The sequence below is a fragment of the Sceloporus occidentalis genome, unplaced genomic scaffold (assembly GCF_023333645.1).
Source record: "Sceloporus occidentalis isolate IW3139 unplaced genomic scaffold, rSceOcc1.0.p SCAF_1, whole genome shotgun sequence".
NCBI lineage: Eukaryota > Metazoa > Chordata > Lepidosauria > Squamata > Phrynosomatidae > Sceloporus > Sceloporus occidentalis.
Genome location: NW_028316981.1, coordinates 165,869,909 through 165,887,975, shown reverse-complemented (window position 1 = coordinate 165,887,975; position 18,067 = coordinate 165,869,909). Strand labels below are relative to the sequence as shown.

Genomic DNA, 18,067 nt, shown 5'->3' with positions numbered 1-18,067 from the left:
AAAATATGGCAGCCAGGCTGGTTGCCGGAAAAACTAGGAGTCTCCGAGTAACAACGGGCTGCCTATTAGTTTCCAGGCACAGTACAAGGTGTTGGTTACAACCTTTAAAGCCCTGAATGGTTTGGGTCAAGCCTATTTGAAGGATTGCTTACTCCCATATAATCCACCCCGCACACTCAAATCATCTGGGAGGAATCTATTGCAGCCTTTAAAAACCAGACTACCTCCCAGAGGGCCTTCTCTGCAATTGCTCCCACACTATGGAACGGCCTGCCGGACAAGATCCGTCAAATTGCCAGCTTAGACAGTTTTTAAAAAGCTGTCAAGTTGGATCTCTTCCAGCAGGCCTTTCCTGAATAAAAGTGTCCGGCCACAGAATGATCGCCCCTCACATCATGTATTAGCCCAATACTCTGTCCTTGTTATATTTTATTGTTATTAACAGATAATCTCCAATTTTAATGGTATCATGTTTAATCCTGTTTTAAGGGGGGGGGGATTTGAGACATAATATTGAGTGTGTATATTTTAATGTGTTGTGAGCTGCTTTTATTGTCTCTTCACAGGAATGCAGGATAAAAATAAAAGTTTTTTTTATTATTTTATTATTATTATTTGAGACTAAGAATAGGTTCTAGTTCAGAAAAAGCTTTAGCCCACTGCTATGAATAATATTGTCACTCAGGGCCTCAGGTATGGTAGAGAAAGTAACCAAACTGCTTGCATTAGCACCACTTTCTTCTGCTGCTGGTGACTGCTCTTCCTCTCTGGAATGGATTCTAGATCTATGTGGCAAGTAGATTCAAATGCAGATAGGGTAAAGCTTAAAAAAATCAGGGGGGAAAAGGACAACAGCCTGTATTGAAAAGTAAACATTTATTAGAACCAATACAAGAAGTATGAAAGAGAGGGGATAAGGGATACAGGGCAGAAGAGAGGGGGTTGTTTTTGTAACATGTCAAATTGTACAACAAATAACTCCTTGTTTAAAAATTATTTTAACACTTTAAAAACCAGCGTAACATACATTAGCTCAGAATTAAAGGGATTGGCTAAAATGTCACCAAAAAGGAGGGCTGACACACACACACGCACACACTCTTCAACAATCTGTTGTGGATGGCAGCATGTTGCTAACATTGGTAGGGAGTTGACACTTCCATGCCTCACCCATCCCCCAGAAGAGGCTTCTTGCCAGAAAGAGCATTAAGACTGGGACCTAAGAAATTCAGGTTCTAGTCCCGATTGAGCCATAGAATTCATGGAGTAAGCCGGGACCCAGTCACTCTCTCAGCCTGACTTACCTTACACAGCATTATGCGGATAGGTAAGGTTGAGAGAGACTAACTGTCCCCACAATCTTGTCAGGATAAGAGTGGGGAGGAGGAAAGCATATGCTGCCTTCAGGTCATTGGAAGTAAAATGTAACTGTAACAAATACATGTAATATTCAATTATAGTTTCATTTCTTTGCCCAGCACTACTGTCTTAGCAGCAAACTTCCATGAGCCTTTCACACTATTACACTGTATATAGTTGTGCTTGTTTTTCCGTCTGAATCCAGCCAAGTATTCACAGGTCCTTTGAACTTTTACTTTTATAACGTTCGGAGCATGGTAAACTGTGGCTTCAGTTTGTTATGATCCATGTTTCTCCAACTTCGAACCCACCATTCCTAATCAGTGGCCATGCTTGGGGTGGGGGTGGGGGGCTGCATCCAGAACAGCTAGATGGACACCAAATTGATAAAAGCACCCAGTACAGACCACTTTGTCTACTAAATATATGGTTGGATCCAACCAGTAAGGGTGGTGGGTGGAATTAAAATTAAATCATAAGCCACAAAGAATTTAGCTCTCAAGAAGAAAAAAAATCTGGGCATTTGCCTCCAAAGGGATACAGTAGGTTATCCACCCAGATTTCTCTCTTGTTCAGCTCAAATTTATTACTAAAGAGCTGGCAGAGATGAAATTCCCAATGAATTGTGCCTTTTTGTCTCTTGGAAACCAGACTCTACAAATGGCATTTTTAAAGTTCTCCGATTTAGGAATTAAGGTGGCCTTCTAAATTTCAAACCAGAGAGCAGGAATCAGGATAGCCAAAACACAGCATTTTGCTGTGGGGATGGGCAGACCCAACAACTTTGGCTAAAGTTCCAGATAAAACTAAATGCACTGGGTAACCTTGCAATTAAAAGGCAGCTGTGACATAAGTAATCAGAGAAAATCTAACGCATGCTGAATAGACTTTTTTCTCTCTTTCTTTTCTCCTTCTGCCTTTTCTACTGTCCCCACTAATGGGAGGAAACAGAGTATCATTACAGCCAGTATAACAAGAAAAGATTTAGAGGCCACCCCAGGTAAAAATTAGACCATCAATCAAAAAATTAATGAGTTTAATTAAAACAAAATTAATTCTCTTGCTCTCTATTTTATTTCATTCTCCTAGGCAACTCAGGGTAACAATTCATTTTTGACAGCATGCTAAGAATGGGATGTGGCAAAGACTGAATCTGCAAATTGAATGTCTCTCCAAGAAGTTAAACGATAATGAACTCAGAAAGGGAAGTACTCAATGCTCCCCCAAAAAGACAAAAAAAATTAAATGAAAAAATAAAATAAAATACATGAACACAACAGTTACAAATCTTTTGTGAAAGCCCAGATTTGAAGTTCAAACCTCCCCACCTATCACACACACATATATCCCATCCCCACAACTTCCAAATGTAAGATAACACCAAAAAGCTAACATCAAAATGCTTTGTTTTGCCATTGAAACATTTGAGACCAGGAGCCAAAGAGTGAGGAGGTGGGATCAGTTCAGAATCCACCTAAATGCAGCATGTCTGGCTAGAAATCCTGGATGTTTTGAATCAGCTGGCTAATTCTACTGCACTAAGAAACACACACACGTTACAGGATTTTCAGCAGAAGGGAGGAAACTGAAAAGCAGGAAAAGACTTCCTTTTTTCTGGCACCTAGGAATTTGGCTATGCTTTTTGGATTTTATTTTTAAAAACTTCTTCTAGAAAAAGAGCTCTTTTGAACAGGGCTGAAGCACAGCAGTGGTTCACATTGTGAAACTTTGTAGATTTTGTTCCTTACATTTCCCTCCCTTGAGAAGTCTGAGAGAGATTTCCTGTTTCTCTACTACAGCAGGTTAAGCAGCCCTTCCATGTGTCCAGCTGATTCATTTTGTTGGTGCATATAACTTGACAAGGTGCTTTAAACACCTCCAAGCTCTTGTCTAATGTGTCCAACTGAGAAGGTTCTGTGTACTATATCTGACTAATGGCACATCCCCAAAAAAATAAAGGAGAGGGGGAAGACATGCTAATTATCGCTAACTATTCTCCCTACCTGGGAAAACACCTGTCACGTGTATACACTCACAAAGGGAAACTGGGCTGCATATGTGAGCAGATCTTTTAAGAACACATGCATGCACATCTCTGAGAAATCATAGCACAAATACTTGCATAAGAATAGAATTGTCAATGAGTCTTATGGGAGGGGGATTATTTAAAATGATGAACAATAACAGTATCAAACGCTTATCAATTTCCTAACAGGTTCGTGGTTTGCTTGCTTTTCAAAATGATACAGAAGTGCTTCCAATTGCCAGAGATTTTTTTTAGTTCTAGATAGGAACACCAGCAGCTTGCAAAAAGAGATAATGTTCGTGCTGTGTTGTTTGTGTGTGCATCCACTTGCATATAAGCATGTAATAGAAAAGAAGAAATTAAAAGATGTTCATCCCATGCTCAACTATGCACTCTCCTTAGTGATTTACCAAAACAAGAGCAAGAAGCACTGTCTGACCTAATCAAGCTGGTGTGCTTATCATAAGAAAGGGTCTCAGACTTGGTTCCTCAACAAGGATATTAAAGGAGATTTCTCTTATACAGTCTACATGCTCCAGAATTTAACTTGTTTTAACTTGTTCCTGGCCTTAACAGCCAAGGTAACAGTTGTTGCTAGAAGTGCAGGATGGAGAAATTTCAGTATTATTTAGTTTCTGCTGCAGAACTGTACAATGGGAAACATATTTCCAATTGCAGGATCCATATCTGATCCATGGATTTTCAACACATAAAAGATACTCTTATCAATATTATTTCCATTTGTTCTGAAAATTTCATTTTCTTTTCTGAAAAAAAACCTTGTTTTTTCTCCCCATGGCTTCAAAATTTTTCTAAATATAGCTGTACATTTAGCCACACAGCAGGCTTTTATGCCTGACAATTGTCCTGGAGGTAAGAAAGTTTACTGGTGGCATAAGAGTCACTAGCGGCAGCACAAATTCAACTCAGGTTGCTACATCGAAACTACAAACAAGTAGCAATTCCTGATAAAAGTGACAAGGCTGAGGCAATAGAAAGGGCATAGAAAAGATGAATAGATGTAACACTTCTGTTGTCTACTGTAGGGAAGCAGAGAACATAAATATTCAAAAAAGTGAAAAGCAAGCAAGCAGAGGTACCAAACAGGGGTTTTGCTATCTAACATTAGCAGAAAACAGCTCTGACTGTCTTCTCACTCAAAAAAGTAACTGTCAAAGAGAACAGGAAGTAATGAGGCATTGGTAAAAGAGCTAAATAAAAGCTAGAGCTTGAAAGAGGATCTACACTACAATTCTACAGAGTGAGTATATGATGTTTAGCCTACTTCAAATTGCAAGCTCCCATCAAGCATGTATGGCCCTTAATTGGGATCCAAAAACTGAGCAGGCGAGAGGCTAGTGTTGATCAATGTTAATACTGTCAGTTTTGCCTTTTACTGTCAAAAGTAGCAGCAAAATTTATCTGGAGTGAGGGAGAGTGAAGATGGGGGGAAAAGCCTTGAAATCTCGACTAAACTACACAATACAGACATTCCATGTGGAGAAAAACATGCATGGGCACTGGAAAAAGGGAACACTAACAAGGGAAATTCTACTCTACTTGTTTTTCTGTGATTTGGTCCTCCAGCCCCTCATCATCAGGAACAAGAGGAAAACAACTGCTGGAATGACATTATCAACAGCCCCCAAATACCTTAAACATGGAATTGTCTGCCTGCCACACTGCTGTTGGTGAAAACAACTGGTCTAGGCACCAATTACAAAGAACACCAAGACCAATCTGGAACCATTCTTGCACTTGAGATGCATCTAGATTGGTGTGCTATGTGATAAGGCATGACCGGGGGTCCCTGCTAGTTAAAGGGTGCACACAAAGTTATTTTCCTTTAAGATGTACCTCTGATAAATTGCTTCTAATGGAAGGAGGTGTAGGCCCAGATCCCAGAACAAAAGAGCTCTTCTGAAAAAAGATTACTAGGCTGAAGAATATAGGAAGTTGGTTTACATCAGCTCAGACCATTGGTCCAATTAGGCCAGTACTGTCAACACTGACTGGCAGCAGTGACCTTCCAGGGTTTCAGCCAAGACTCCTTCCTAGCCTTAGCTGGAGATCTCTGCTCTAACTACTAATCAGGTCTCATCCTGCTTAGTTTCTGAAATCAGATGAGATCAGCTATGTGTACACCAGTATGGTAAAGAAGCACCTCAGGGATTCATCCTAATTTTGGAATAACAATGTTTGGCCTTTTTTGGAACAGGCAGTGGCAGAGAAATATCTCAAGTAGGGCATAAGATCTGGCTGGGCTGCACATCAAGCAGTGCATGGGTAATGCAAATCAAGAAACACAAAGAGGAGAGCATGGAAGATTACTAGATCTGACAGGTTGAAGGGAGTGGGGGCTGTCCTGACCAGCTACTTGGTATCTGCTGGCTTCCTCCTCTGATTTACCTGTTTTTGACTTGAAACTACAGAAAATAAAGAGTGTTGAAGGGGAACAGCTGGGGTTCATGCAAGTGAGGAAGGCAGTGGGAACCAGGATGAGAACTGTTATTCAACATCCTGGAACTCAATGCCCAATTAAGATCAGCAGATCTGAAAACAACTAGAAATAGCCCACACATTGTTCTGGCTTAACTGACATTTGAGAAATCTCAGAATCCAAAACATATGTCAAACTAAATGGATCTTCCCCAAATGCAGGCAGCTTCCTGACTCTTTTACTACAACCCTCCAGAGCAATAGGAGACAACATCTCTCCACATGCAAATTGGAGAAGTGAAGGGGCCAAACCAAACTGCCAGGCAGGGGAGGAGAAAAGCTCTCGAGGTTCTGAGAGGGATTTCAAAGTGAGAACTAATTTTGGGGGGATTATGGGACAAGGGGAAGGAAGAACACACACAGCATGTCAATTTCTTAAAGTGAACCAAAACGCAACTCCCACTATTTATGTAGGACTAAACCAACCAATATCAACATTTCTCCTGTTGAGCACAGTAATAAGCACACTTTTTATGGATGGATTTGGGCAGAGGGGAAAGGGGGAAGATATGTACAACTATACGGACAGATGGGGGACCCCCGCCAGTTTAGCTTTTCACTGCTTCCCGCTCTTTGTTTTCAGCATCTTCTGGATATGCATGCCAGGTCAGTCTCTCTTCATAAAATGCTATCACAATTTGAGGACACTTCACATTGGCTTCTTTCGCTAGAACCAGGTCAGCCTCATCTGTGTCTTTCCTGAAGAAGGAAGCAAGAATAACAAAAGGAGGACTGGTCACTAGTTGATCAAGCAGGGACATTCCACTTAATGGGGTAGAACATGAAGAGAAATTACATTCTGGGCACATATAACCCCAAAGACAGCAGTCATGACCAGAGGACATAAACCCACATAATTTAAGCTGTCAATTACCCTGGGGACCAGAAGGGCAGGCAACTCCAGCAGTTGAAGATTTTGAGCCACTACATGTGGTGAGTATTTTAGTTTGCATTTTATGTACTTGCCTTGGCCAGGTTTTTAAAAAAGTAAAGATACTTTGGTTAGCAACTGCCTTTCTTTCCAAGACAATGATGATCAACTTTATTTATACCCCCCTCCTCACAAACCAGGACTCAAGGCCACTTACAAATTAACATTAATACAATTTAAGTATACAACAGATCAGCATTAAAAGTGAACTAAACTAACATTTAAAAACAATTTATAACAGAATTTAATGTGATTAAAAGGTAGGTTTTTTTTTAAAAAAAAAAGAACAATTAAGACTTCAGCACACTCTTAAAAGCTTTTATAACCTCCCTTCAGTCTTTCCAGGAACCTTCCAGTAACCTACCTAGTCTTCCAGGTAGGCCAACATTTAATCAGTTAATTGGATCAAAAAAGCTTTAAAATGTTAATTGCCTAAAATATGCCTTCAATTAATAATTAAACAAGTAACAAATTTTTATAACATTTTTTAATACAAGCACTTTTAAATTATGCAGCTGGCAAACACCATTTTCTTTCATTGTCATTTTGGGAGGATTGATCTGTAATGCACACAGATCCACACGTAAACATTTGCTCACTCCACATGGAGCATCATATTTTGTATTTATGTCTCATGAATAACAAATGAGGAAACCACACAGAGAAATACACAATTGTACAAACCACCAGGCAAAGTGAACAAACTGGATGAAACATAAGCTTGCCTTTTGTATTAATAGACAATGAGAAGAGGAGGTAAGGAGGCAAAGAAAAGAAAGGAAAAAAGAAAAGATCATCTTAGCCAATATTCTAGATGTCCACCTGCACATATTTTCTGTGTTTCATTTTAGGTTTAAGAGATTCTGTGTATTCAGCACGAGTTCTTATAAAAAAAAACTTGTGAAGAACTGTTGATGGAGTAAACTGAAAGCGGACAGAGCCACCTCATTCAATTCACTGGCTTTGCATCTTTTACACCCAATGGAGATTCTACTGACTTGGCTTCTTAAACAACAGCATCCACTTCCAGAGCTAGCATATTCTTATAATAGTTATCAGTCCAGACAATCCAGCACAGATTAGGGTTAAAATTGTAATCAATTAACTGATGCCATCAATCACCAATCACTACAAATTAATATCCATCTGCCACTACTAAACACAATTAATAAAAGGACATGAAAAGCAAACACTTTGGGGCCAGAATTCTTCAGCTGTCTGTCATTGTAGAGACCTCTGAGCCATGATGACTCCAAACAGTACTAAATCTGACAAAAGAAATTCAACAGTGGTTGGCCTTGAACTTGTTTAATATATGTATATATATTTCCAAATTTCTGTATTTGTAAAAAAAAAAAAGAGAGAGAGAGAGAGAGAGAGAGAGAGAGAGGATATTTACATGATTTTTTCTCACAAGGAACAAAAACTTTTACTTACTAAATATAAGTCATAAAAGATCTTCATGACAGACTCTGTGACTTCCATTGGGCTTATTCCCAAGTAAATGCAAGGGCAACCTTAACTCAGTCATTAGTGAAAAAGCCAGACAGCAGTGACTGCATTTTATGAATGAGCACAGAATGACAATAATTGCATAGATAAAATTAAAAAGTGATTGAATACACAGTATAGAGTCATTCAAATTAGTGTAGTGAAACTCCACAATTTGCTTCTATGTTTTACAAGAAGGGTTTTTCCTGTTCCCTAGAAAAATATGAGATTTTTCAAACAGTCTAATGTATCAGACTTAGAACATGGATTGTTCAGGTGCTCATTTGTGAATCAGCAAGCCCTGGCTTAAAATCTATGCAATGTGCAAGCCACATTTTCTTAAATTCAACTCCCATTTGTAAAAGAGCTATATCAGCAACTCAATTATGACTATTACAGTAACCACTGTAAAAAAAGGTATATACATTTACAACAGTGTATATAAAATATGATCATGCTAATCTGCAGAGCAACAGTCTTCCTGTACAGATTTTTCTCTCTCTTCAGAAATCAGAGTAGATGAAAAAACAAGAAGCCTGGGTATTCAGTAGCAACCACCAAGTCTCTCTCTGATGTGCTGCCCAGGAGCTAGCTACTGTTTAACTTGGGCTTCATATATGTAGCCATTGTTTCATAGTGACCATAGGACAGGGGGAATATGCTAAGGATGAAGTCCTCCAGCTGGGAATTGTAACCACTACTAGCGTCTGAAAAAGTATTTGCACTGCCAAAAGACTCTCTCCTCCTGCTTTTCAACAAATGAACCAGGTGAGTGTGAAATGTCCAGTGGGAAGTCTTGTGTGTGCTTTTTTTTCCTGTTTCCCTCCAACCCTTTTGCCAAAGGGCTGTGTGCAGATGGGTTCCCTCCCCGCCTCCACTCTGCCTTGTGGAGAACAGCGCCATCCATCTCAACTCAGCCAGCCTGAGAGAAAGCTGAGGAAGACAAGGGCTTATTTTCCTCAGCTGTACGGTAACAGAGACAACACAAGGGCTCTCCCAGGATGGAAACCTGATTTGGGGGGGGGGGGGGGGGAGGGCAAGGAAAGTGGAGAGATGGTGGGAAGCAAATAGCAGCTCTCTTGAACACAGCTGTGCTATAACCTCTGCCAGGCAGATAAGCCAGGCTCAGAGCTCTTTGTCTGGGCCCTGGCGCTCCCTTTCTCGTGGGGAGGAGGGGCAGCCCCTGCATATGCAGCACAGCCTTTTCTCTCCCTCCCCATCCACAGAGGGGCTTCCAGCTGAGATAAGCCCAGGAGGAAAAAACAAGAGGCAAGTCCAAACCTTTCCAGATGGATTTCCTGTGCTTTCCCTAGGTTTGGACCCTGGGGGAGGGGGGAGAATGATGGGGTTACTGGAGATGATATTCTTGCAAGAGGGAAACTCACAAGCTGGAAGGAGACCACATTTGCCAAGCAGAGGCATCACACCCACACGAGGGAGAACAAAGAGGACCATGGAGCAAACGATCCCTGGGCCCTTAAAGCATGGCATCTCGCCCGACACAGTTTTACCGGCTCTTTTGAAAAAGGAACCCTGAGAATGGAGGGGTGGGAGGGAGAGAACAGAAACCCAGACAATCGGCTTGACTTTTGACAGAGAGAGATATGTACCTATTTTGAAAAGCACACTCACCATTTCATGAGGAACATCAAATCTCCACAGGAGTCTGTGGCTCCAATGATTTTTTCCGGCTCCAGTCCTCTTTCAAAGCCCCTGGCAATATCGGTGCTCTGGTGGGAAAAAAGAGAGAGAAAGAGAAGAGTTAAATACAAACATTCCTCCTCCTTGTTCCTTGGTTATTTGTTAGCTTCCTTCAACCATGAAGCAGAAGGGTTTCAAAGGGCACCAAGAACCAGGTGATAAACAGATGCTGTACATGGCTGGCTGGCAATTAGGAGATGGAGGAGGCCTCAAAAGCTCTTCTGTTTGCAGCATTATTAATAATTATCAAACATTGCTTCTTGATTCAATATTAGAAAAGGAGGAGGTGGGGGGAAAGAAAGGTAAAGGGGAGGAGAGGGGGTGAAAAAGAATGACAGAGAAGCCACTGAAGAGGGGCTAGCAAAAAGGATGGGCAGATGGAGGGAATTCAGTCATCTTGCCTTTGCGGCAGCTGCAGCTGCAGCAGCAGCCATTCGTGATTTCCAAAGCTCCCCATCCCTGCTACGCCTCCCCCGCTCCAGAGCGCACCACCTCTCTGGGCAATCCCCCGGTCCTTGAGGTCTTTGTGCCGGTGCTGCCGCCGTCAATGGGTGTGTCCCATTCATGCGGGGCTTGGGGAGGGCTGGGTTGCCTCTGGGGCCTTTTGGGGGGGAGGGGAGAGAGGCTGCTGCTGCTGCTGCAGTCAAGAGCTTAAGCTGCCACCACCGCTGGGGCCCCAGACAAGGGTCGGTCAGCTCCCTCTCTGCACATACCATCTGAAGGCTGGGAACAGCTTTCAGGCGCTGCAAGCCTGGAGCCAGCGAGTGAGCCAGTTCTCTCTGCTCTGCATCACCACCACACGCCAGTCTGCTCCAGACCCACACATTTGCTGCTTCCACATACTCCCAAGCACATGCCGCTATACAGACCACAAGGCTGCATCCACACGGCAGGTATAAGCCAGTTCAACACCACTTTCACTGCCATGGCTCAAAGCTGTGGAATTCTGGGCACTGCAGTTCAGCATTGCACAGCTCGGCTCTGGTGCCACAACCAACTGCAATGCCCACAATTCCACAGCCTTGGGCCATAGCAGTGAACGCGATGTCAAACCGGATTATACCTGCCGTGCGGACACAGGCCAAGCAGTTAAATGGCTGGCAGCTCCACTTTTTCTGAGGCACTAAAGCCAGTCATTAAAGGACAATGTAGAAAGAAAATAAAATCTCTTCTTCCACCTCCACCCCTTTCTGTTTTTATATATACAGTCGGCCCTCTATCTCCACCATTCTAGCACCCACAGCTTGAAAATATTTTAAAAGTACAGCTGACCCTGCATATCAACGGATTCTTTATGCACAAATTCAAACATCCACAGCAAACCTTGATTTTGCCATTTTATACAAGAGACACCATTTAACTCTGCCATTATATTTTATGGGATTTCAGCATCCACAGATTTTGATATCCACAGGAGGTCCTGTAATCAAGCCCCACCCAGCAGGTACCAAGGGCCCCCATATATAGATTCCAAAAAGCCAACCTTGATTTTGCCATTTTTATAAGACACCAATTTGCTATGCCATTGTATTTAAGGGGACTTAAGCATCCACAGATTTTGGGATTTAATGGGAGTTGAGCATCCATAGAATTTGGAACCAAGCCCCAACAGATGGGAGGAATGCAGATTGCAACAGGACTAAGCCCACTGCCTTAAGGACTGGGGATCCCATGGGAATTAAAAGGAATTCACAAATCATGCAACCTAAACACAAAAGAAGCGTGTCACAGTAATTTATTTCTTGGATACTTCATAACGCAAAAGTGGCCCAGACCAAACTCATTCAGGTTGGGTTCAGCTAACTTTCTCCCGATTGTAGCCAAAAAATGTCTTTTTAAATAAGTGCACAAAAGGGGGCTAGAATTAGTATCTCTGGTGGTGGGAATTCTAAGTGGTGGTGGGGGGAGGGGTTGCACTGCCTGAAATATGATGGTGGAAGGTATGGGCCAAGATGGGGGGGGGGGGGGAAGGAGCTCAGTGAAGAACAAAAATGAATAAAAAATGTTGCGAGAAAGGGGTTCAGAAGCATTACTGGAGGAAAATCATTTAAAAAAAACCATCTAATTCCAAAAATTATTGATGACTGTTGAAGATAGCTTCACATTCAGGTTTCTATAGCTACTGCATTTTTAGCAGCCTGAAACGGTTGTTTTTTTTTAAAAAAGGATTGTTAGCTAAATAAATGTTGTTGTCCAGAGCAGTAATTGGATGGCTTGCTAGCCAAACAATATTAAGAGCCATGGTCTTGACATGGCTGAGTGAAATCTTCTGTAGCTACTACTATTTATCTTCTTTAAAAAAAAGAGTCACAAAATGGAATAGATAGGACAATGACTTTAGTCCAAAACAGAATGCAGAAATAATCCAGCTTGTGACACTTTAACTGCCCTGGCTCAGTGCTAGAGAATCCTGGGAACTGTAGTTTATTGTGGCACCAGAGTTCTCTGACAAAGAAAGCTACAGTTCCTAGAATTCCCTAGCATTGAGCTAGGGCAGTTAAAACAGTTTCAAATTATTTCAGCAGTATGTTTTGGATTTGTGGTAGCAGATAGTCACCAGCAGTTTGATATATCAGACCAAGTTACACATGGCAACCCAGATTTTGCATATGAAATTTTCCCAGTCACATGACATGCATGAGATGGGTATGTAATTTCATATATTCCAGAACCAAGAGTCTAGATTGGTGGACATACAAAACAGGCAGGGCGTTCTCATTGGTTCAAAACACACTACAGAAATAATCCAGCTTGAGACTTTATCTCATTGCTAGAGAATCTTGAGAACTGTAGTTTTATGAGACATTTAGCCTTCTCTGTCAGAGAGCTTTGGTGCTGCAATATATTACAATTCCCAGGATTCCTTAGCACTGAGCCAGGGCAGTTAAAGCGGTCTCAAATTTATTTCTGCAGTGTGTTTTGGACCTTTTGACAAGCACCTAATTTTTGCAGTTCCCTCTCTAGCACTGCTGTCCTAGGGGGCAAGAATGGCTCTATCTTTGCTCGTTCTTTGGCAAGAATTTCTTCCATGTGGCTTCAACTCACTTTCATTATGGGCAGGATTCTGTTGTCTGATGTTGTAATGAAATCTCTATTAATTTGGTTTGTTGTTTTGAATGTCTTAAATGTTCTTTATGGGGCCCTCTTTGGCCCAAAGGCAAGTTCTAAATACCTACATAAATTTTTTAAAAAGTAACATCCAAAGGGTCATGATGGGGGGGAAGGAGACCCCCCCCAGTAATTTTTCTTCACAAAGTTCAACTGTAGAAAGAGACTAATGGAATGTAAAGCATTTAGCATCTCCATTCAAATACTCCAATTGTGCTTTAATTCACATGCCCCACCATGTATTGCATATGATTTGAAGATCCATGTATAAACCACACCATAGAACAGAATTCCCGAAGTGTCCTGCAACAAAATAAAAAAAAAGCAAGAAACACAGTAACAACTAACAATACGTCAACTGCTCAGCCAACAGTATGCTTTTGCCACAGGGTGTACTGTGTGCTGGGAAGTGCTGAGGATTCTTCATCTGAAATACTAAGCCCTTGAGATGAAGCACACACACCTTTCCAGACGTCCCCTTGTGGTCCTCTTCCTGAAAAGCCTTATAGACTCATATACAGAATCTAGAGCAGGGGCTCCCAACATGGGGTGTGAGATGGAATTTCACGAGGTGCAACAAAGTACGGCTAGTGTTTTTGAGCGGTGAGTCACAAGTCATCACTCATTTTTTCTGAGTAAAGTAAAATCTAATTGTTTTATTTAGATTTACATTTTAAGCACTGAGTTAAAAGCTTATTTTTTTAAATTTCAATTTATTTACCTTTATTTTTTGATCATCTGCAGTAATGCAAAAACTAGAAACTAGACTTCTTCGTCTTTAAATGTGGTATTACTTTTGTAGGGGTTACAAACATTAATCAAACATTTCCTAGAAGTGTGGGGCATAGAAATGATTGGGAACCAGTCAATCATGCGGGCATCCAGCTTGGCCAGCTAGATCATGTACAAAGCAGTAGTTGCTCTCCTACTACAAAACTCCACTCTCTTGGAAAGGCAAACTCTGTGTCAGGATCCAAGTCCCTCAGATTTCTTTTCATGATGCAGACAGAAAAAATGCTATTCTTGCTTGTACAGTAGTGTTTTAATGCTGTATTAATTAAGTACTGGACGATGGGAATTGTCACAAATGATTGATAGTCTGGCTGTCTACATTCCTTGGGATAGCCGAGGAGCAGATGTGTGGGGAGTAGAGAGTATGCTGGGAGCTTCAAGGCCAATCTCATGAGAATTGTTAGGGGGCTGGAAGGAGAGGCAACCCTGGGAAAGAGGCAATGTGGAAGTGTTTTGTTTTATGGGATAATAAGGCCCTCGCAAAGCATGCAATTGTTACATATTTTAATTATGCTGGTTAACTGCTTGTACTTCAGTTATACCAACATACACCTGCTGGAAACATGTTTAGTTTCTGCTGGAAACATGTAAAGTTTTCAAGTTCACTACTAAAGCATGAATTTCTAAACTGAAGTAACCCTGGACACGACTCTCTGGATCTTGGAATGCAGTTTCAGCGGTTGAACCAAGCTGTATGTGACTTCCAAAAATATTCTTTAATTGTTGACAATTCTTTAAAACAAATATACTTTTAGCAACCACCACACACCCTAGAGCTCATGAATGGAGCAGATTAGAAGCATAAATAGCACGTGTTCCTGCTCCGCAATTACCAATTACATTGAACCATGGCCTCTCTCTAAAGTCTTGGACAACAGACCTTTCTATCTTAATGTGAAGTTCACAGCATGCATCCATAGATTTTGTGGGGTTTTGGGGCTATGTGACCGTGTTCTGGAATTATTTATTCCTGACAATAGGTTACTGATTAAATAGACATAAAGTCCCCTTGCATATCCTCCTACCCTGAGGCCTTGCCATTCAATAACAGACCATCACACAGATTAACATGTAAATCACTTCTTCCCAACGAAGGGTCACACACACATATATATACTCCACTCACTTCCATCCCAGCATTCTCTGAAGATCTCAGCCACAGATGCAGGCAAAACATCAGGAATAAATTCTTCCAGAACACAATCACATAGCTCAAAAAACCCACAAAAAAGTTTTTCTTTTACTTTATCCTCACAACAAACCTGAGAAATAAGTAGATTAAGATTAATACAGTAACTTGTACAAGTCTGCCCAGTGAACTTCATGGAACTTTGGTATCTACTCCATCATACTCACTTCCATAGGTGTGGGATGAATGAGTACACTGTCAGCTAGGTTTTTCCCCTTTTATTCTTTTCAGTTAAAAATGACTCATAAATTAAAGAAGTTGAGGAGAGTCTCTATGATGGTTTCTGTTCTAGTATACAGCTTTAATAGTTGTGTGAAAGAGGGGATTTTCAGCAGGTGAGGCTTGCCTGACAAGCTCCCTGCTGAAATCCCCTCTTCTACAAAACCCTTAAAGAGCCATGTTGGTTTTTTTCCACCTGCCTCCTTCTAAGATTGGTCAGATATAATGCTTAACTATAACTAAAGCGATACCTCAACTACAGAAATGATGGCCCACCAACCATTCATGTGCCCCCATCCCTCCAATCCCTGGGCCCTATCCCATTTTTAGAAAATGGGCAAAAAAATCACCCCAACACACCCCAAAATGCAGTAGTTTACTTACCTGCAAACACCATAACCTCAAGTCCAAGGACTGCCCAAATATACAGGAAGTAAAAATCAGAGAAAAGCTGTTTGCCATTTGTGTCAATTGGTCAATCTGGGTGTGAAAGATGTGCCATGCAGGATGGTTAGGCCTTGCCCCAGCTAGTTGCCCATGAATTACAGCCATTATGGGTAGTGACTGCAAACTGGAATGTAAAATGGCTTCAACCAAATTTGCTAACCATTCTTAACTGTAAGCAATGGCTACTACTGTGCTTCTGTTCTCAACAGCATGTACTTGCTGGAACAAATGGTGTGCCATCTATTTAGGCTACTGTTCAGTCACAGATCCTTGAATGATCTTAATTTTGGTCCCATTGTTGTTAACTGCCACCAAGTTGACTTTGATTTATGGTCCTGCATGAATGAAAGACTTCCAAGCCACTGTGTCATCAACAGCCCTGCTCAAGTTTTGCAGACTCAGGGCCATGGCTTCCTTAAGTCATTCCATGTGGAACGCCATTCTCCTCTTTTCCTACTGCTATCTACCTTCCCAAACATTGTCTTTTCTAGGAAATCATGTTTTCACATGATATGTTCAAAGTATGACAACCTCAGTTTAGTAATCTTGGCTTCTAGGGAGAGTTCAGGCAAGATTTACTCTAGGATTAGTTTGTCTTTTCAGCACGGTGCGGTATCCATAAAATTTTTCTGTAGCACATTTCAAATGAGTTGATTTTCTTCCCATCAGCTTTCTTCAATGTCCAGCTTTCATAATTACAAAATACAGATATGGGGAATATGATGGCAAGGACCATCCTAAGTTTAATATTCAAAGATATATCTTAACACTTCAGGAACTTATCTAGTTTCTTCATACTATTCTTCCAAGTCCTAGCCTTCTGATTTCTTTATTGCAATCCATTCTGATTAATGACTAAGTCAAAGTATGGAAAATCTTGAACTATTTCAAAGTCTTCAATGTGTACTTTAAAGTTATGTAAGTCATCTATCATTATTTTTGTTGTTCAACTATAAACCTGTCTTTGCACTTTCTTCAGTAATCCTTTCAAGTCTTTGCAATTTTCTGCTAGTAGTATGATATTATCTGTATATCTTAAATTATTCATGATCCTTCCTCCAATTTTCATACCTCGCTCCTCTGACTCCAATCCTGCTTTGCATTTGGTATGTTCAGAATACAGTTTAAACAGATAGAGTGATAAAATATAATGTTACCTTACCCCTTGCCAGCTGGAAACCATTCTGTTTTTCTATATTCTGTACTGTTGGTCCTGAGTACAAGTTATGTGATCCACAGTTTTTCATTAAAGGCTTTGGTATAATCTAGCAAGCACAGGCGGATTTTATTTTTAAATTCTTTGGTGTGCTCCATTACCCAATGCATATTTGTAATATGCTCCCTAGTATGTCTTCCTTTTCTGAACCCAGGTTGGAGACCCGGTATTTTTCATTAAACACATAAAAATAGCCTGAAGAAGAAGAGCCCTCCCTTCAGTCCACCTGACACCATCCAGCCTGGGAGGGAGTGAAAAGGCAGGCCCAACTCCATCAGGCCTAGCCAGAGCAAGAAAAAGAGCCCTCCCTCCAGTCCATCTGCCATGGTCCAGCCTCGCAGGGAGAGAAGAACCACTGGACTAGATACTCTTCCTCACCACCATTTCCTTCTCCTTTTGTGTCATGTCCTTCTAGATTATAAGCCTGAGGGCAGGGAAACGTCTAATTAAAAATAATAATTGTAAGCCATTCTGGGAGCCTTTAGGGCTAGGGTGGGGTATAAATACCATAAATAAATAAAAATCTTTGTTGTAGAATTCTGAGCATTACTTTGCTTGCATAGGAAATTAATGCAGTGGTCTTGTTGTTACTGTCAATTTCTTGGTTTTCTTTCAGTTTGTTTTTCCCAAGTTTCAATTATAAAAACTATTAAGGATTTGGGAAAGGTGATAATTAAAGGTGATAAATGGAAGAAGATCTGACATTGTAAGAAACAGCCCTCCACTTCAGCCAATTCCCATTCATCTGCATATCTTAACTAGCTATTCCATTGACACATTTAGAATTTTCCCCATAATTCATTTAGCAGATGCTTTGAAAAGAGTGATGTCAAAAGAGCCACATACACCATTCCCATTATATTTCCTTGTCTCCTGAGGAAAGGAGTTGTGTTGACTTTGTGCAATCAATTTGCCTTCAATCATGCTTTTCTCAGCAACCAGAAAAAGCACAGTCACACCTGTCCTGGGATGGCACATCATCACTGATTCAGTTTATGAGTGCAGAACTGATCACTGCTAAATCCATCTGTGGTAATGGACTCAGTCTAAGAGGCAGAAATAAACCAAAATATCAGCAGCCAACACTTC

At 41.0% G+C, this 18,067-nt stretch overlaps 1 protein-coding gene across 4 annotated transcripts in view; it reads right to left on the bottom strand.

Moving 5' to 3' along the window:
- Nucleotides 1–859: 859 nt before the first annotated feature.
- CBX5 (chromobox 5) overlaps nt 860–18,067 on the bottom strand; it is a 54,506-nt gene continuing 37,298 nt past the window's right edge. For all 4 annotated transcript variants that reach the window (XM_089481135.1, XM_089481118.1, XM_089481144.1 and 1 more), the window contains 2 exons: nt 9,939–10,036; nt 860–6,583 (listed from right to left, as the gene is read on the bottom strand). In XM_089481135.1, coding sequence (XP_089337261.1) covers nt 6,433–6,583; nt 9,939–10,036 — 249 coding nt within the window. In that variant the 3' untranslated portion in view covers nt 860–6,432. The remainder of the gene's footprint in view (nt 6,584–9,938; nt 10,037–18,067) is intronic.